The sequence below is a fragment of the Rhinopithecus bieti genome, unplaced genomic scaffold, assembly GCF_001698545.2.
Source record: "Rhinopithecus bieti isolate Rb0 unplaced genomic scaffold, ASM169854v2 scaffold_51907, whole genome shotgun sequence".
NCBI classification, from domain to species: Eukaryota; Metazoa; Chordata; class Mammalia; order Primates; family Cercopithecidae; genus Rhinopithecus; species Rhinopithecus bieti.
In genome coordinates this window covers 653,069-674,359 of record NW_016820817.1, presented here as the reverse complement: position 1 = coordinate 674,359, position 21,291 = coordinate 653,069, and the positions used below count along the sequence as shown (strand labels likewise).

Sequence of the window (21,291 nt, the reverse complement as noted above, 5' to 3'; positions counted from 1 at the left end):
ATATATATATATATTTATATATTTTTTACACCTTGAGGATATCACTATTCCAATTGTTCCCATATGAATACAGGTGTGGTCTCTATTGGATATAAATGTGTCTTTTATTCGATTTTAGGTCCAGGACTTGGTTTGCTGTCCCAACTGCACATAAATGTCCCTTTTTTGTTTGTTTGAGTTATTGGTTTTGTGTGTTTTCCTTTTTGCATAAGAAATATGTCCATTTAGTCCAGAGGCTCTTGCTTTATCCGGATGACGGAGGGTACGCGGGGCGTCCGCCTTAGTTCCCGCCGAAGGACGTATTCGCTGAACTGGGACGAGTCCACTCCTCCCCCACAGGAGCCCACGATTTCAAATCCTCTTTGCTGCAACCTCTCAAGGACCTGCGAGGACAAGACAAGCATCCAGTTAGGGGTGAGGTAAATCCTATGGCTACATAAAGACCCCAAAGTTTGAGATTATGTGCAGCTCTGGTTCATCTCATCCAGCACCCATGTCCCTGTGAGCTGCTCCTCTCAAAGGAAGATTCTGGATTAACAGGCAGGAGAGAGGAAGCAAGCATCTCCAGTGCCTAAAATGTGCCTTTACATGCTTGCTTTACACACACCAGCTACAACACTCGGTGGTGTTAGGCCCATTTTATAGATGAGAAAACTGAGGTCCATGGCTAGTCAGTGATGGAACTGGGTTTCCAACTCAGGTCTGTTTGGCCTCAAACCTCCTGGTTTTTTTTTGTATATACAATGCTGCCCTCTCTGTCAAAAATGAGGGTTCACATTTCAAAGCTCATTTATCACTAAAATACATCCTATGAGATAATAAATCTGGAAAGGACAGTGATGGCAGAGTTTACTTAGCCAGTGATTCATTTGTATTCTCAACTCCGCCTTTGTTCGAGTTTCCTAATACCAAGTTAATATATATGTTTCAACCTGGAAGACTGATGTGATTTCAATAGCAGAACAAAGGGACTACTGAAGACACTAGAGGATTATCTACAGATTTTCAAGTTTGTATCATTTGAAACAGATGTATTGCCCTGCATGCATTCAAGGAGACAAGAATCAGCACAATGATTACATATAAGAAAATGTATGAAAAATAAAGATATTCTAAACTTCTTATACAAGTATAAACCATAGAATCTGTTTCTTAATTTTGAAATCAAATACCTAAGGCCAGCAAGATCCCCGGGTTTGGCACTACATGTCTGACACTCTTAAATGCAGGAAACAGTACCTGTGACTCTTAGACACAAATACAGGAAACTGATCTGGAGCATTCTGTTTCTTTAGGAATCCAACAAATATTAGACTTGCAAATGTTTCCTGCCGGAGTTCTGAATATAATTAAATTACTTCCACACCACCTTAAAAGCAAAGTGATTCAATCATAACTTAAAAAATAAATAAATAAATAAAAAACAAAAAAAAAGCCCACCTCAAAAAAACTTTTATTGGAAGGAAGTGAAATGTAGTCAATGTAAAGTGAACCCTTACTTTTAAAAAAATTATTATTTTTTAGTTGCCTACTTCAATATAGAATATAGTCTGCTATGTTGCAAAACAGCTTAGTAGATGAGACTGGAAAGCAAGAGAGTATGTTTTCTAAAAATTAAAACCTCAAGTGCTGGCAAATTAAGAACACACACACAAGTCCTTATGAGAACAAAATTAACATTCTACCCAGCAGTGCTCTATTTCTGTAGGTAAATTTACGATGTATATGATACCCGTCAGCATAAGGACAGGAAGAAAACAATCGCTAATTTCAAAATCAAGACGTGCTTTCGTGGCAGGTAAATAGAAAGACGAAGAACAGCTCCCTCCAGGTATTCCGCAGCAGAGGCAGGAATGCAGCTATCAGCAAGAGGCACCCCAGCTTGCTTGGCCAAACCAGACCCTGGCAAAGATTCCTTGCCATGATTAGGAGAGGAAATCCAAAGGGAGGAAGCTGTGAACAGCAGAGAACCTAGCCCTGATGTCCATTTTGCTTTGAGTCTTCAGGTCACTAAATGCTAACAGGAGGAAAGCTCTAAGCTCTTCTTCGGAGTTCGATAGGCATCACGTGATAATTATTCAATGTGATCCAATGTTACCTTGGATGTGGTCAAAAGCTTATTTCAATGTAATGCAAACAGCTGATGGAGCCATTACTTTGGAAACAACAACACTTTCACAGCAAAGTTCCTTAAACGGAGTGATCATATAACAACTTAGTGAGGTATAGGGTGTCATAAGCCTTATCCCAGAGTCTCTGCGTGCCCACAGGCTGGTGACTATTTCTTGGTCAGTGGAGCAGGAAGCAAGGGTAGGTCATGGCTGTGTCATACGATCACGTTAATCCAGATGAAAATTTCCACATCTGACGTGGGAAACTGTCAAGCATATGAATTGACGATCGTTATTCACTGGCCCCAGGGTGTGGCCGAGGCCTTCCTGTCCTGGCTCTGAATGGTTCTGCCCCTCTGTCTGCTCCAGTGGCAGCCAGGGCAGGCTGTTGTGTGGAAGGGGACCGGCTTTCTGGGCTTTAAAGAGGCTTAAACTGCTGAGGCCGTCTCAGGAACGCTGTGCAGGGTCATGCGGGAGCGCCACACACCTCCAGGGGGCGCTCTCCACACAGGTGAGAATGCGAATGCCGTCCTCCGGAACCCTGCGACCCAGCGGCCGCCCGCCGCCTGGGAGCATGTGCCTTCCGCTAGCATGCTTAGGGAACATTTTCTGCCAGAATTTTCTGCTCTTCTGTTCTCAGACATCTGTTCATACATTTAAAGAGTTATAAATAGTCGTGGAACAATCCTCAAGAGGCAGCACGGAAGAGTGGGTGCTTCGAGTCTCTGTGCTTTGGGAAGGGTTCTGCTGACTAAATACTGAACAAAGTCATGGGCCCATTCCAGTTAAAAAGAGGGAAAAAACTAGAACCCTCACTCCATTGACTTCAAACGGTTTTGTGTCACACGGAGCTGGAATCGAGACCCAGGTGCGCCTCTGCCTTCTCATCAGAAAGACAGAGAGGATTAACAGTGCTTACCTGTTAGGGTTGTAAGAAGACAAGGCATGTTCAGACCCTGGCCCAGGATAGGGCAGAGAGTCGGTGCTCAGCACATGTTAGCCTCTGAGTTCTGAATTCCACCCCCATATCTCCTGCTCCCCTAGACTTCTCCATCTCAGGAAATGGCAGTTCCACTCACCCAGTTCCTCTGTCAAAAATCTTAGTCATCCTGGGCTTCTGTCTCACAACCCACAGCCACCGTCGGAAAACCTTATTAGCTCTACCCTCCAGACACTCAGAACTGGACACTTCTCAACTGCTTGTACCACAGCTTGCTGCCTGGTCTCCTCGCTTCTCCTATTCTCTAGCTGCTGTCACAGTGTTCACTTTAAAATACAAGTTCTGTCAGTTCTCCCTTCTGCTCAAAACCCTCCAATGGATTTCCATTGGGCTCACATACACAAATGAACCAAACCAAAAGGTGCCAAAATAAACAATCCTAGGGCACTTGCCACCCCCTAACGAGGCTCTCTATGATCTGTCCCTGATCTTCCCTCCTGTCTGAGCACTCTCTCTCCCTGATTCACTTTCTTCAAGCCAAACTGGCTTTCCGGATAGTCCTCAATATGCCCAGCATACTCTACCCCAGAAATCCACTTACCACCTCCTGGGCAATATATTTGACTGTTTGCCTCCCACTCCACTCCCATAATGCAGTTCTATGAACACAGAGCTGTCCATCTTACTCTCCGTTTGTCTCGCTATGTTGCCCAGGCTGAACCTGAACTGCTGGGCTCAAGTGATCCTCCTGCCTTAGCCTCTGGAGTGGCTGGGACTACATCCGTGTGCCACCGTGCCCAGCTGTTGTGTTCTATATCTGTCCCTCCTTTTTATCTCCAGTGCTCATCCCAGCACCTGGCATAATCACAAGACTTACGGAATGACTGCTGTAGAGGGTGATAATTCACCTACCCAACAGAAGTGTCACTGAGTGAGAGTTTCGCAGCTCTTTGGAGGAAAGGCACTATGTGAGGGCAAGGTTAAGTGACAAAGGTAAGAGTGACATTTGATGCCACACAGTGTGTAACAATGCTATACCTGGACTGAGTTGAGGTGACAATAGCCATTTAGTGGAAACCTGATGACGTGGGTCGAGTCGTGATTCCAGCCTGCATTGACAGAGTTACACATCACGTCGCCGATTTCTGGAAATACTTCTTCTATCAAGGATTTGTCACCGCTTAGTGTGATCCTTTCTCCGAGGTCTGGGGCCACACGCACGACGAGGCACTCACAGGGCCTTGAAAAGCGACCAGTTTCTCTGTCCTGTTTCCATCTTTCCATCTCCAACAACATGGGCTGAAGCTGAAAATATTTTGCCTCTTCATATAACAAAGTGTAGTCCTGGAAAAAAAAAAAAAAAAGGTATTTCACAGTGCAAACTGCAAACAAAGTACTGAACATGTCCACATCTAAGAGGTGATTTTTTCCACCTCTTGTTATGTCAATAATCAAATCTGCATGTGCGTTTTTCACTTGCGACAGGTTTGTAGAGGCTCAATTTGCATTCATTCATTCAGTAAGGATAAAAGGAGCTAAGCAGATTAGGGCTGGTCAGGCCTTTTTACATGATTTAAATCCGGTAACCCTCATCATTGCTCAGTGAATTAGGAACCATTATTATTCCCATTTGCAGATGAGAAAAGTGAGATGTGAAAAGATTCACCCAAGCCTTGTTTCTTTTAGTAGAAAAAGTGTCTCTGGGTATTTCAAGTTTGTGTCGGTGAGAACCCAATTTCTATCCTCTTGGATGGAACGCATACATTGACCAAGGGGAGGCACAACCTTGCCAATAGGTACCCTTCATCAGAAGCTCCGGGTCACCTTTGGTGGCTACAGGAGTGTGTGGGACAGAGATATGAGGCTAGAGACAGGCGGGGATGGGCACCTGGAGGGCAGGCACGTGGCTTTTACTTGAACTTGGGTGTTGATCTGTGATGGTTCGGGGGAGGCTGGTGGAGATCTGGAAGGCTAGTGTACTGCCCTGTGCCACCTGTTGGAGCTGCCATCATAGAGTCAGAGACATAAACAACATTAGGCCTCGACTCCTGCAAGATGTGCAATAAAGAAAACCTGTCCATTTCTGCATTTCTGAAAGCATGAACACCTGGTCTTTTGGCATGGTTTCCTTTCCTCCAGCCTTAAAATAATCTATTGAATTGAAACAGAAATCTAACAAAACAGGTATTAAAACACACACAGAAGCCACTGAATGGGAAGACAAAAGAGAATGAGGGGGAGGCAGCAACTCAGGAACAATGTTAACAAGCAGGTCAATGTTATGGCTAAACGTAGCTATGGCCACAATCATTTCTGGGTGTAAGATAAGTGGATACTTGTCTAGACACGTTGACTGAGAACATTTTAATCAGCTGACACAGGCATTTGTGCCTTCCGTCCATGGGCAAGAACTGGCAGGGGATGCCCGGTGCTTGCACTACAGCCAGTGTTGTAAACATGTGGTCCAGATGTCCAGATGGGTTAGAGCATGAGAAGCAGAAGATGACCATGGGATAATTATTTTTATTTTGCACTTTGCTTCTTCTCTTGCAAATCAAGCAATAGCAGTAGCAGCAGTAGGGGCATTATTCAACACTTTCAGAGAAAACAGCATGGAGAGATGAGAGTACTTGGCGGCCTTGAGGTGGGTAATCCACTTTCCATATAAAGAAACTCGGACCCAGTAGAAGATGCTGATGATGACACTCATCTCAGTGGAGTGGGCTGCTGCTTTATTCTGTCCTTTTCCTGGCAACCCCCTTACCACAGGAGTCTTGGTTCCTTGCAGGAAAGGAGCCCATTGCTCTGAAAATCTTCCTTGCACATGTTTCTACCTGCTTAGCCTCCTGACCCAGAGGAGATACTGTTTTGCTTTAAGGAGTTGAAAACTAGGCTGAAGTGTGGCCACTCTTAAGACAGGGCAGAACCAGGGCCCCTAGCCCAGCCTGAGGGGTAGGAGTGGGGAAGCCACTGCAGGTTCCTCCTGGTTCCACCTGGGATCCCCACTCCAGGGCTTTGTCATCTTGGCATCACACCAACTCTAAGATACTGACCTAAATACTTAGTTACCAAGATGACAGCTCTCAAGATTTTAAAACAGCAATGAGAGTTACACAAGAAGGAGAAGTGAGAACTTATGCTATTGCTTTTTATTTTCTTGTGAGATTTAATTACAAAATTTAGCACGAGGAAGGATCTAGACTCCAGTGAAAATATCACTTATGGGCTGGGCGCGGTGGTTCACGCCTGTAATCCCAGCACTTTGGGAGGCCAAGGCGGGTGGATTACCTGAGGTCAGGAGTCTGAGACCAGCCTGGCCAACATGACGAAACCCCATCTCTACTAAAAATACAAAAATTAGCTGGGCGTGGTGGCGGACAAAGCCCTGATCTCCCAATGTGTCCAAAGTGAATGAAGTGAATGAAGCTAACAGGACTTGGGGTTAGAAGTCCTCCCCACGCTGACCCTGAGTCCTCACCATCTTTTCTTCCCTCTAGGTTCACAAGCCACTTGTTTAATAACCCACTCTGAGGTCTGGCCCTGGATGGGCAGTGAGGCTCGCAACATAATGTCGCTCCAATTCCTTGTTACCTACTCTTGGAAAAGTCAAGAAACACTGGCCCTTTTCAGATTTTGGCCCTGCTCAGTGACCACTCTGGGATCCTGCTAGGGTTTATTAAAGCGAGAGTTCAGAAGCGCTCCTATGAAAATCGTGTTGCCCCTGGCCTATAGTCTCATGGGCCTAGCCTTGAACTGCTTTAAGCCACCAGGTGTTCTTTTATTCTCTCTTGACCATCCTGGCTCCATTTTTTCCTTTACTATGTTGTTCTATCTGGTCTCCAGAGTAGAGTCACTGCTGCGCCATGGGGAGCAGATGACAGAGAACTGCCGAGTGCTCATGCTTCTCTCTGGCGGCCGCTCACCATGCTGCCTTGCCTCTAAGCACTGGCCGGCTGGAGAATTGAAATGGTCCTTCTTGCTGCGTTACCATTTTCTGCACACGGTGCAGTGCACGCTGGCCATTCATTTTCTTGGCAGGCTCCTTGGTATCTGTCTTTCTATCCTGCCTAACACCTGCGTACAGTTTCAGCTCATCAGAAATGAACCTGCAAAACAGTCAGTCCCGCTGGCTGCTGTCTTTAGAAACCTCCTTTCCTTCCTTAAACGGGATCATTTAACTTTACTCTCTAAGTACCATGCTTTTTAAAGTTTAGTGTGTTTTTGTTAGGTTCTCTGGCCTTGTGCTTATTTCCTTCAGGCCTCTGAATCTTCCAAAATCTTTCCTTAAGCCTTTGTTCTAATCTGGCAATGTCCTTTCTGGGGCTTTTATAAACTTGAGATGACTGGTCTCCTGTTTCCAAGGTTCTTGGTGGAAATAGGCAGGGGTTTATGTGGCAGCAGCAGGTTCAGCACCTGTTTCTCTGAAGGAAATGAATTCACAACATCCACTTTTCCTCCCTTCTGAGCAATGAGCTTTCAGCAAAGCAACTCAAGAGTGTGCTAGATGCTGTCACTTTTCTGCCCTGGTCTTATATCCATTTTATCTTCTCTGATTAAGAAAGCACCATCTGGCCAGGCACAGTGCTCACAACTGTAATTCCAGCACTTTGGAAGGCGGAGGCAGGAGGATTACTTGAGGCCAGGAGTTCCAGACCAGCCTGGGCAACAAAGAGAGACCCCATTTCTACAAAAAGTGAAAATGTCAGCTGGGTGTGGTGGCCTGGGCCTGTGGTCCCAGCGAAGTTGAGGCTGCAGTAAGCTATGTTTGCATCACTGCACTCCAGCCTAGGAGACCAAGAAAGACCCATCAAAAAAAAAAAAAGCACCATCCATATTTCTTGCTTAGCCCCATATACAGTTAAAGGGAAACCAGTTACTCACAGACCTATTATCATGTTTAAATCATTTCAAAATCTTAGAATACCATTTTCTTTTTTTCTTTTTTTCTTTTTTTTTTTTTTTTTTTGAGATGGCGTTTCGCTCTTGTCGTCCAGGCTGGAGTACAGTGGCATGATCTCGGCTCTCTGCAACCTCTGCCTCCTGGGTTCAAGCGATTCTCCATCCTCAGCCTTCCGAATAGGTGGGATTACAGGCGCCTGCCACTACGCCTGGCTAAGTTTTTGTATTTTTGGTAGAGACGGGGTTTCGCCATGTTGGCCAGTCTGGTCTCAAACTTCTGACCTCAGGTGATCCGCCTGCCTTGGCCTCCCGAAATGCTGGGATTACAGACATGAGCCACCACGCCCGGCCTGAATACATATTTTTAAATAATTTAAGATTTACAATAATTTTACATATGAGCTTCCCTAAGATCCTGAGGACAGGTACGTGGGACCAGAAAACAGACATGGGTGGTGGACTTCCAAATGCAAACAGGCCAGGTTTTGAAACTTCTGTCTTGATTAAATAATTGGAATTCAGAAAACATCCTCCCTAGAGGGAAGAAAACGATATATTCAGTGTAACACGTTCCTACTGCTGCTGTGAGAAATTACCACAACTTTGGTGGCTTAAAACAACACAAATTGATTCCCTTACAGTTCTCCAGGTCAGAAGTCGGAAATGGATCTCACTGGGCTGAAGTCATGGTGCCAGCGGGGATACCTTCCTTCTGGAGGCTGTGGGGACAAATCCACTTCCTCATCTTTTCCAGCATCCAGAGGCTGCGAGAATTCCTTGGCCCATGGCCAGCAAGCACATCACTTCCCTCATCCCATCTTCTCTAACCCCGGCCCTCCTGCCTCCCTCAAATAAGGACCCCTGTGATTATACAGAGCCCACCTGGATTATCCAGGCTAATCCCCGCATCTCAGGACCCTTAACTTAATCACATCTGCAAAGTCCTCTTTGCCATGTCAAGCATCGTATTCACAGGTTCTGAGGACTGGGGCAAACTTCCCCTCACAGTCCATGGTTCCGCGAAACAGTTCAAAGGCTTATTTTCTGAATGTACCTGAGGTTTTAGTCAGTAGCTGACAGGTCCTTACACTCAAAAGGCAACTCAACTGTTATGCCTATTTCATTTTAAAACTGTGTGGGTGCCAGATGCCATGGAAGGCACCGTGAGCACAAAAAGGATTTTTCTCTGGGGAATGTCTCTAATACCTCCCAGGAGCTCTAGCTCTCCTCATCCCCAGGCTCAGGGCAGTGGGATCCTGCTCTTGGGACCCTCAGCAGTGGGTGGTTCCCTAGCAGGCAGGGCACCTATGTATCAGGGGTACCACCAACAAAGCAGGGATGCCAAGAAAATGAGAGGATTTTACCTTTTCCATTTCCAAAACAGCATCCAAGTAGTGGTCATCACAAGAAAAGACAGATCTCTGCAGCACTTACTTTCCTTTGGTTGTAAAGATTTTGTTTTTCTTGTCCGGGACGGGAGGTTGGGGGAGTGGCTACTGCAGTTTTTTCAGTGTTTGGGGTACTAAAGCTTTTAATTGCCCTGGCTTGAAATACTCCTTTGGGCTGGAATAATTTCTTTCTTTCTTTCTTTCTTTTTTTAATGGAGTTTCTCTCTCGTTGCCCAGGCTGGAGTGCAATGGCATGATCTCGGCTCACTGCAACCTCTGCCTCCCAGGTTCAAGACATTCTCCTGCCTCAGCCTCCAGAGTAGCTGGGATTGCAGGCACCTGCCACGAGGCCCGGCTAATTTTTGTATTTTTAGTAGAGACGGGGTTTTGCCATGTTGGCCAGGCTGGTCTTGAACTCCTGACCTCAGGTGATCTGCTCACCTCAGCCTCCCATAATGCTGGGATTACAGGCGTGAGCCACCGTGCCTGGCCCATTCTTTCTTTTCTTCAAAGCCTGGAGGGACTGGCCCACGTGCCCCTTTTCTCCTGCCACTCCTGGATACTTCTCACCAGGCGCTCGGTCCCCTCCCCATCCAGGGGCACTGACTCCCAGCTTCTCCTGACTACTCTTGTTTCCTGGGTCAAGGATACCCAGACTAGGATTAGTCTTGATGGCTACTGAAAGAAATGGAAGCAGCAGCAGTGTCCCATCTATGCCCTGCCACTGTCTCCACTCCCCATCTTACAGACAGAAGCACACACAGGTGACCGTGCCAGGATGCTGATGGCGGGACGGGAGGCAGGCCCATCAGCATTCTGAAACAACACCCTGGCTTGGTAAGTCACGAGGACGCCACACTACAGGAGCTAGGCCTGATGTCTAGAGCGTGCTGAGGGTGGGGACCAGAGACACCATCAGAGATGGTGCTGGGGCTGGGGCTGGCTGCTCTTCCATCCTCCCAGTCCTGCCTCCGGGAAAATATCCTTGGGAGGAGAAAAGAGGGCATGGGCAGTACTAGACAGCGCCAGTCAAGAGACCACAGATACAGCCTTGGTGGCGGCAGCTGAGGCCATGGTCTGGGGCATGTCCTGAGTGGGCACTCCCGCAAGTACCGGTGAAGAAACTCCAGTGAGTGGGGGCCTACCCAGGTTGCCACTCTGCCTTCTCCGAGAAAGTTCTACCCACAGGAATGAGGACCTAGAAGCAATGTGTGTGTTGCCACATTGGCTAAAGGGCAGGCATCGGAGCCAAGCTGAGCCAATCAGATGGTGTCTCTGTAGGACCAAGGGAGGGAATAGAGGCCCTGGGCTTGCTGAGACTGGCACGTGTTAATGGCAGCTCCTGCAATTGAAGTCCTCAGGGCGGTCCTGGTGTTTCCACCCCTGAGAGAAAGCTTCCACTAATTCTATGAGATAAACTAGTAAGCGCTTCCTGTCAATACTCCCTTTAACTTTTCCTTAAGCTGGCGACTGGTTCTCGAGCAGGAGTAATTTTGACACTAGAGGGCATTTAGCAAGGTCTGGAGACACTCTTGGTTGTTGCAACCAAGAAGCGGGTGCTAGTGGAATTTGATGGGTAGGGAGGGATGCTGCTGAAAACCCTACATTACACAGGACAGCCCCCATCACAAAGAATTGTTTGGCCCCAAATGTTACTCTGAGCTTGACAGAGATCGTTTTTATTGCAGCCTAAGGAGCATGCAACTCACCTTGATCCAATGATCAGTTCATTCCTAGCATCATTAATGGTGGCTCAACCACATGCCGTTGCTACTGTGATGTAATATGAAGCAAACAGCATCACTGTGATGTATTCTCCCCAACATATCTAACTTAAACCCATCATGTCTTTAGAGATGACTTCCAGTTTACAGGAAATTAGGGGATAGATTCATGAGCTAAATTACACATGACAAGGCCCAGTCTCCAGCAAGTTGTAAAAGGCATTGTGGGGTCAAGCAGGGAAACTTGAATATAGTTGTGGAATTAGAGGAAATAATTGTTTTTTTTTTCTTTTTTTTTTTTTTTTTGAAAATGGAAAGGTAAAGGTTATTGTCCAAAATAAGCACAGGAAAAGATCCAGAAGGCTACTCACTAATGTTTTACCATTGGCAAGCTGAGTGGTGGGAACATATGGTATAGTTTTTTTTTTTTTCTTTTGGTTTGTTTATATTTTTAAATTTTCTACAATGTACATGTACTTCTTCTATAATATTAAAACGTTATTAAAAATAAACAATAGAGGTTGGATGTGGTGGTGGCTCACACCTGTAATCCCAGCACTTTGGGAGGCTGAGGCAGGAGGATTGCTTGAGCCCAGGAGTTTGAGATCAAACGACAGCAGCATAGTGAGACTCTGTCTCTACAAAAAATGAAAACTTAGCTGAGTGTGGTGGTGCAAGCCTGCAGCCCCAGCTATTTCGGGGGCACTGAGTGGGGAGGACTGCTTGAGCCTGGGAGGCTGAGACTGCAGTGAGCTATGAGCTATGATTGCACCACTGCATTCCAGCCTGGGTGACAGTGCAAGACCCTGTCTCAAAAATTTTTTTTCAAGGCTGGGCACAATGGCTCATGCCTGTTATCCCAGCACTTTGGGAGGCTGAGGTGGGTGGATCACCTGAGGTCAGAAGTTCAAGATCAGCCTATCGACATGGTGAAACCCCATCTCTACTAAAAATACAAAAGTTAGCTGGGCATGGTGGTGGGTGCCTGTAATCCCAGCTACTTGGGAGGCTGAGACAGGAGAATCACTTGAACCCAGGAGGTGGAGGTTGCAGTGAGCCGAGATCGTGCTATTACAACCTAGCCTGGGTGACAGAGTGAGACTCTTGAGGTCAGGAGTTTGAGGCCAGCCTGGCCAAATGGCGAAACCCCATCTGTATTAAAAATGTAAAAATTAGCCGGGCGTGGTGGCACATGCCTGTAGTTCCAGCTACTTGGGAGGCTGAGGAAAGAGAACTGCTTGAACCCAGGAGGCAGAGGTTGCAGTGAGCCGGGATCGTGCCACTGCACTCCAGCCTGGGCGACAGAGCAAGACCTCAAAGAAACCAAAAGACCCCAAAAACCACGTCCCTCCCAGGTAAAAGAGAAAACTCTGACGAGGAAGACAGCACCAATAGTACTGTTCGGGACGCGCAGACTCAAAGTTCCTCTGTGTACCTGTATTTGTGACTCCTGTAAACTGCACTGCTCCTGCTGATGCAATTCCATCCCCAGCCACCAGAGCGGAAGGACCCCTTCAGCTTCCGCTGCCCCTCCCAGGTTCCAGAACACCCTGTACTGTAATTTACAGCCTGTCACCCAGAGGTTCTGTGGGAAATGTTTTAAGGCCCTGGGATACGTGAGTTTCATTTGACATGCTTTTGTTTGTTTTTCCTCAAGCGTGGGTTACAGCTAAATCCTTAGCCAATTAAAGGGTGTGTTTGGTACTTAGGATTGATAAATAGCAGGTCTTTAAAGGCTCTGGAATCCTCAGGAAGCACGCAAAAGGTGCAGAGAAGCAGCTGTGCCAGTCCTCGGCAGGTGGGTGGGTGAGTCCTTAAGGAAACCGGCCACAGTTGAACTGCGTCTGGAAGTTTTTCCCTCCCCAGCATCTAACCTGAATGCTCTTGGAGGAAAAATAATGCCTGCTATGTAGGTTTATGTGCTGAGGGTTAAGCCAAAGTACATGCCTAAAATACCTGGCTCAGTTTCTGGAACATACTGCAACTAAAAATGAATGGCTATTATCATTTCTAACTGTAATTCCCAATATATTCGTTTGTGATTCCCTGCAGCCTGCATCCTTTTTAATAATGGGAATTATAAATTAATATTATTCTGATAAACAGCACACAATGATGATATTATATACATGTTTTGTATTTTCCTAGTCCTATATAACTTTGAAAAGAAGTGCATTGCCTACTCATATTTAGATCGCAGCTTCCTGCATCTCTTTTAACCCTGTTTTGCTGTATTTTAGTGAATTAATACTAAGCATTGATTATGTGCCCAACACACAATGTCCTCTGGAAAAACATAAAAATGTCCCTGCCTGGAGAATTGCTTGAACCTGGGAGGCAGAGGATGCAGTGAGCCAAGATTGCAACACTGACCACCTCAAAAAAAAAAAAAAGAAAAGAAAAAAAAAAGTCCTTGCCTGCAAGAACTTTAAAAAATGCAGCAAGGGCCGGGCGCGGTGGCTCAAGCCTGTAATCCCAGCACTTTGGGAGGCCGAGACGGGCGGATCACGAGGTCAGGAGATCGAGACCATCCTGGCTAACACGGTGAAACCCCGTCTCTACTAAAAAATACAAAAAACTAGCTGGGCGAGGTGGCGGGCGCCTGTAGTCCCAGCTACTCGGCAGGCTGAGGCAGGAGAATGGCGTAAACCTGGGAGGCGGAGCTTGCAGTGAGCTGAGATCCGGCCACTGCACTCCAGCCCGGGCGACAGAGCAAGACTCCGTCTCAAAAAAAAAAAAAAAAAAAAAATGCAGCAAGGAAGTGAAGATACATACACAAAATATCCAGAGTCCAAACATCAGGAAATAGATCAGCAGGTTTCAGATGAACTGGTGGGAGCCAGAGTCTAGTTTGAATGTGAATCTCACTCCACTCATCTATTTACCCATCCATGCATTCATTTACTCACACCACAAATATTTACATGCTTAATATGTGGCAGGTGCTGAGCGTGTGGGACAGATGCTGCTGGCTAGCTTCCCCAACAGCCATTTCAACCTCTCTCCCTTGCCTATTTCTCTTACTACAGAGGCTAAAAATAAGCAGAAAAAAAAAAAAAGTTCCTTTCTCAGCCACCAAGGGGAGGCTCCGTTCTGGCCAATGAGCCACAAAGGGAAAGTCTTCTGTGGGATTGTCTGACAAGGACAGAGTCTTGTGAGTTGAAAAGCTGTCTGCCCCTTTTTCCCGCCTTGACTGAGGATGTGACGCCTGGAATGGCAATGCCTGGTGCTATGATGCAGTCACCATATGATCTTGAGGTGACAGGCATGAGGCCAGAATGTCAACACTGAGGATGGCAAAATGAAAAGAGAGAAAGTCTCCTGGTCCTCCATAACACTGCTGGGCAGATACCTCTGCCAACAACCACAGGCCTCTGACTTCTCACGTGAGAAAAACGAATCTCCAATAGTGTAAGCCGCTGTTCATTGGCTGTTCCCACTCTTGTAGCTGGAAGCATCCCTACCTCACAGCTGGCCAGATGGTGCTGCACAGTGAGTGATAGACACACTGCGTGTGCATGGAGAATCGGGGGTACAGGTCAGCCTAAGCTACACTGGGCCCAGGTAGGTTTGCTGGGGGATGTGGTGAAAAAGATGAGTCCTGAATTCCAGTAAAGGCCAGGGGAATGGCTGTGTAGGTGCACAGAGGGGCATTTGTCAGGGGGCAATAGGAGGGTGTGTCTGAGGGACAGAGAGAAGTCCTGTAGGGACATGTGGAGGGTGAGAGTGGGTGAGGTGGGCAGAGGCTAGAGCCTTCTGGGCCTTGTGGGCTCTGAGAGGGATGTGGTGCTTTGCTCTGTGAGACAGAGGAATGAATGGAAGAAGCCGTGGCTGCTCATTTCTGCTTGACCCTCTGACTCTGGGAGGACGTGCAGCTCTCCAGGAGAATGCCTTGAAGACACAACAGAGGCGAGCATACGGGCCCCCCCCCCCAAGGTCTCCTGCCTGAGTCACTACATTCCTTAAGAGATACATGACCCTAGTCCTTGCCTTTTCTTCCATATGAGATAACGTCTGACAGGTTGGTGACGACGCTTCTGTAATCTATAACACGCTGTACTCTTACACCCAAAGCTCGATGTATTCTGCTTGTGGTGTCTGAGCAAGCATCATGTGATTTTCTGTGTACTGAACCTCCACCGCCTGTATACAAGCTGTGGGCTGAAATCCTGTGTAGGACCTCAGTAAGACTTCTGAGTAAAACTAACTTTAATTCTTGAAAAGCGTGGTTTATCTTCTTCATTCCACAGTTTCAGGAACAAGAGAAAGTCCCTGCAGAGTTTCAAGCAGGAGCAACTCCTGATACAGTATCCTTTTTAAAAAGTGTCACATGGTCAGGGATGGGGTAGGAGATAGTGGCAGGGAGAGAGAGAGGTGGGTGTAACTGTCAAAGCACTAGAGGAAGGATCCTTGTGGTGATGGAACTGTTCCGAACCTTGACTGTATCAGTGTCAATATCCTGGTCGTGATAGTATTTTGCAAGATGTTATTACCGGGGGGAGCTGGGTAACACAGCATCTCTATTATTTCTTACAACTGTATGCAAATCTATAATGATGTCAAAATTAAAAGTTGAATTTTTAAAAAGCGTCTCAGTTTCTACGCAGAGAATGAGTCAAAAAGGGGTTAAGAGTGGGAGAGTGGACTCCAATTATGAGCCATTCCAAGGAGTCCAGAGAGCTGCTGGGCCTTGGGCTAGGGAGGTAGGATGAGGGCAGTGGATTGATTCGCGATGCGTCCAGGAGGTTAAGATGACGGACGCACTGACAGATCACGTGTGGGAGGCGAAGAAGAGGAAAAAGTCCAGAAGGACTGCAGGTTCCTTCCTTGAGCAAGTAGGTGGATCTGGCATCTTTTACTGAGATAGGATACAAAGGAAGAGGAGCAGATTTTGTTCCTGGTGGTGGTGGTGGCAGAGGGGGAGGCAGGCAGAGGGAGCTCATTTTTGGGCATGTAAAGTTTAAAGAGCGAATGAACTATCCAGGCAGGGATTCTGGGTCAGTATTTGGAAATGCGATCAGCTAAACATGAGGTGATTTTCATATTTGTACTAACCAAACCTTCTCCTGATGAAGTCCAGGCTATATATAACTTAGCAAAAAATATGAAATCCTATGGCAGTTTTTCCTTACTAGTATACATGTCTGTAGCTGTGATGATTTGACTTCTTTTTTGACAACTTTATTTTAAAATTGTTATTTTATTGTTTCATTTTAATGACCTAAGTCATATGTGAATGCCTGCTCATTGTAAAAACTAATGATAAAATTCATACCAAAGCATATGGAACTAAAAGTGAAATATTCTCCCTTACCCCTTTCCAATTCCACTGCCTTTCCTCTAGGGAAACATGAGAGAGTAAGAAATCATTCCCCCAGCTCTCCACATCATGCTTTGGCCCTTCTCTCTACAAGAGCTTACTTGCTCCCCAAAGTGGGAAAGGGTCCAGAGCTGACTGGGGAGCGCCTGACATTGGTGGGGCCAGGTTGGACTAGTGGCCGGTCACTGCTGGAATCTGTGCCCTGAGCAGGGACCCAGCTTCCTGACTCCTCTTCCTGTCTCCATGTGCGGCAAGCACCTGCTTTCGAGAACAGGCCTGGTTCTCTCCCTAGGTCTCTCCCTAGGTCTCTGTTTCACCTGCAGCTGCTGTGGGATGCTGGCCTGCTCTCTTCAACTATGCTATTCATCAGCTGTGGCCTCGAAGACGTGGGGCTGCTGTCTAAACCCAGTCAGTTCCCTTGATCATGTCTGAGAGTGTGTGACCCCAGGTGCAGACTGAGGGCTGGAGGTAGAGACCGCACTTTGGCCTTGGGCCTGCAGAGTGTTGTCTAATTCAGCTATTATCTGAGAGCCCTGGATAAAATTTTTTCTCAAATTAATAAAGTAGCCTGGAGAAAAAGGCAGGAAAGAGGTTCAAAAGTTGTCATGCCAAGAAAAAACTGTATACACTACGTTGAAAATTATCCTTGAACAGCCTCTAGGAAGATACCATATTAGAAACTGCTCCTTGGAATACCATGCAGCCATAAAAAGGAATGAGATCATGTCCTTTGCAGGGATATGGATGAGGCTAGAAGCCATTATCCTCAGCAAACTAACACAGGAACAGAAAACCAGACACTGCATGTTCTCACTTATAAGTGGGAGCTGAACAATGAGAACACAAGGACACAGGGAGGGGAACAACACACAATGGGGCCTGTAGGGGTAGGAAGAGGGAAAGCCTCAGGATACATAACTAATGCATGCGGATACATAATTAATACCTAGGTAATGGGTTGATAGGTGCAGCAAACCACCATAACATATGTTTACCTATGTAACAAACCTGCACGTCCTGCACATGCATCCCAGAACTTGAAATAAAATAATAATAATAACAACAATAATAATAAAAAAGAAACCGCTCCTCAATATGCTTCCTTTCCTGAGCTGGAAGAGATCACTACTGATGAAGCGGATTTTGCTTAGGAGCCATGTTGCACAAACCAAGCCCGCATGTCTTCAAACCCTGGAATCAAGCTCAATGCAGTGAGATGCACGCCATTGAGGGGGCCTTGGGAACTGCCCTTGGCTGGGAGCAGGGGGCTCCTGCGCCTTCCTCAGGCTCATTCCAGGGCTGCGGGAAGCTCATTCACTGGCTGTAGTTATTACACTCTATTTTCTTGCCAATTGCATATAGTTGTTTCCATGTAAAATAAACGTGCACATGATGCAACTCCTCTGTGCTCTCTTTTCTATTTGGCTAATAATCCTTGGCATGTGCCCCACTGTTCAAAATCCTGAAGGAGAAGATAAATAAGGGGCCCCTGAGCTTCTTATTTACTTGGGATCTACCCTTCTGAATCTTTTTCTACGCATTTATATATGCATACATACTTGATCTTTTACATAAATAGAAACATACTATACATATGGTTCTGCAACTTAATATTTTCACTGAATCATGGAATTATGGGATTTCCCCCGCACATATCAACAGATATAGATCTAACACATCTTTTAAACTAGTCCATAGTATGGATAGTCTGTAATATTTGTAACCATCTGCCACTGCTGAACTTTCTTTTTTAGAAAGTCCAGTTTTTGCTATTATAAACATGACTATAATAAACATCCTACATAAAAATATCTTTACATATTTATGTGAATATTTCTAGCAGATCAAAGAGTATGTATATTTGAAACTTTAATATTTACTGCTGAATTGTCCTCCAAAAATGCTTCCCTAACACTGTATATTATACATCTTTTAAATTTTTGTCAATCTAATGGATAAAAGGGAGTATCTCATTTTATTTTTGTTTCTTCGATACAAAAGAGACTGAATGCCTTTTCAAATGTTTATTGCCAATTTCTGTTTTTTCCTTTGGGAAAATTTTGTTGATAGCTAAAAAATTTGTTCCACTGGGTTGTTTGTATGTTTCTTATAGATTTTTAACATAGATCTTTTAGGATGGGTATTCATCTTTTGTTGCAAATATTTCTTATGGTTTGACACTTATCTTTTATTTGTATATGATGTCTTTAACTCAACTATTTTTTTTTTAAAGGATAGCTTCTGGGTATGAAGTCTCATTTAGACAGGCCCTTTCTGCCTCAAAATTATACTTCTAGAAATTTCTTTGTATTTTTTCCTAAAACTTTTATTGCTCTTGTTTTTGTCTTTATTTCTGAAATTCTGTGAATTTATGATGTAGGACAGGGCTCTAGCTTTACAATTCCCTCAAATGTCTCAGTGCTGATCGTCTCAGCGCCTACTACTGACTATTGCTTTCTTTTCCCACTGATGTGAAATGCCACCTTTACAGTACATCCAATTCCTGTGTACCTGTACATCTATCTCTGGACCCTACTCTTCTCCATTGATTGGTATATTTCAGCGCTGTCAGAACCACACCTTTAAATTAATATAGCTCGAAAGTCTGTTTTGACATTGGCAGGACACATCCACATTACCCACCTTTATCACCATTACTATGACCAGAAAAACTTTTTTTTAAGCTATCCTTACACTTTCTTTTCTTCTACACAAACTTTATAAATGGTTCAAATTTCATTTTGAAAAATCTATTACTTAAGTGGGTTTGTCCTGACTATATAGAATAATTTGAGGATAACTGACATCTTAACAATATTGAGGTTTCCCATCCAGGAACCTAGAATGTTCCTTCATTTATTCAACTGTTTTGCAGTTGTATGTAGAGGTTTGTGGTTTTCTTAATCAGCCTTTGCTTGTCTCTTGTTAGGTTTATTCCTAAGTGTTACAATTTTGTTGTATATTTTTCTATTATAGTTTATAATTGGCTCGTGCTATTCTCTAAAAAGGCTATTGACTGGCCGGGCATGGTGGCTCATGCCTGTAATCCCAGCATGTTGGGAGGCTGAAGCAGGTGGATCACCTGAGGTATGGAGTTTGTGACCAGCCTGCCCTGCATGGTGAAACCCCATCTCTACTAAAATATGAAAATTAGCCTGGCATTGTTGTGGGCACCTGTAATCCCAGCTACTCAGGAGGCTGAGGCAGGAGAATTGCTTGAACCCAGGAGGCAGAGGTTGCGGTGAGCCAAGATCACGCCTCTGCACTCCAACCTGGGAGACAAGAGCGAAACTCCGTCTCAAAAAAAAAAAAAAAAAAGCTGTATATTGATTCTGAATTGAGCTGCTTTAATGAGTTCTTTATAAGTTCTAATAGCATTAAGTTGGTTCTTTAGAAGCATCCATTTAAAGAAACATTATCAGCTGCAAAAATTACATTTTCGTGAATTCCCTTCTAATATTAACACTTTTTATTTGTTCTCCTTGTCTGACTCCATTGCCTAGAGTTACCAGCACAATGTGGGCTATCTCAGCGTGACTAACCTTAACACTTGTTACTAACTGTAAAGGGAACAATTCTAAAATTTTACTGTTCATGTATGCTTTCGATTTCTGGGAGCGGGAAGGGGAAGTCTTCATTAAGCTAAGGAGGTTTTCTTTTATTCTCTAGCTCTCTAAGACATATCATAAATGAGCTTTGAATTTAATCAACTTCTTTTCAGTTTGTTCAAGTGAATTATAATTCAATTCTTTAAATGAAAAGCGATCCTATTTTAGTCATGTAGAAGTTTAATGACCATATCCACTATTTCATGAATACAGCATAACCATGTGAAAGAGAACTCTGGCACCTTTCGAGTTGGTGTATGTTAATAATGTAGAACTAGAAATATTTTTTTGGAGCACATAAAAAAATCACATATTTATGCTATTGGTGATTTAACATGGATCCCTCACCTTGAAATCATCAGGAATGAGGAGTTTGGATGTTCGTAGAAAATTCAAGATATATCTGAACATCTGTCCATCTCTGTCAATGAAATAGTGCTGTTTGAGACTGTCCAAAACAATGGGCTCTGTACCATCAAAAAGTCTTCCGATTCTGTGATAGAAAAGAGGGAACAGTGAAGACAATTAGATCAATTGTTCGGCCACTGAGACTAAGAGGTGTCTTTTATCACTGTCAAAGGTAGCACTTTTGAAGACAGCAGTAGGGAAAAATCACGATTGTCTGCAAAGTGTTGGTCCCCGCTTGATAAATATCTCAGGATGAGACCATTCAAAATAGTCCTAGGCTTTGTCAAATAAATTCTTTTATTCACTGTCTTTCACCTGAAAAGAAAATGTTCCTGACGTGGTGATGATGGCTAAGTGCTGTCACTGTAATGGAAGGTCACATCTTTCCCCGTGTTACTTAAAACAAGCTTCTCTGCTACTTAAAAAATGTTATTGCTCCAAAGTGTCTTTGAAACAGATTCTACTAAAAAAGCAATTTTGTTTTAAGAAATCGTTTTCTGAGTTTTCCCACCCATGAATCCCAAACTTTCTAAAAATAAGGCAAAGCCTATATGTTGACACCTACATTTAATGATAAAAAAAGAATAATTTAAAATACCACTCATCTAGGTGAATATGTTTTCCAATAACAATATACACTACAGTTTCTTAGGTCTCAGCAAAAAGCATTTTTAACAGCCAGGCATCATTACAAAAAAATATTTGGCCACCCCCAAAATATGACCTGTTCAGGAACATGAGTAACCATGCTTAAAAACAAGAATCCATAATATGCTTTTCCCAATTTTGGAATGAACATTTGTATGGTGTGCTGCAGTTAAAGTGTTTTGCATCCATCATCATTTATCCTATTAATAAAGGCTGAACCTATACACATTAGTATATGTTCAGTT

The 21,291-nt window shown here is 44.6% G+C and overlaps 1 protein-coding gene across 1 annotated transcript in view; it reads right to left on the bottom strand.

Moving 5' to 3' along the window:
• Positions 1-85: 85 nt before the first annotated feature.
• The window catches only part of KCTD1 (potassium channel tetramerization domain containing 1), a 92,210-nt gene continuing 71,004 nt past the window's right edge, over positions 86-21,291 (bottom strand). The window contains 3 exon segments of the mRNA XM_017859968.1: positions 86-383; positions 4,090-4,395; positions 20,339-20,483. Coding sequence (XP_017715457.1) covers positions 225-383; positions 4,090-4,395; positions 20,339-20,483 — 610 coding nt within the window. The 3' untranslated portion in view covers positions 86-224.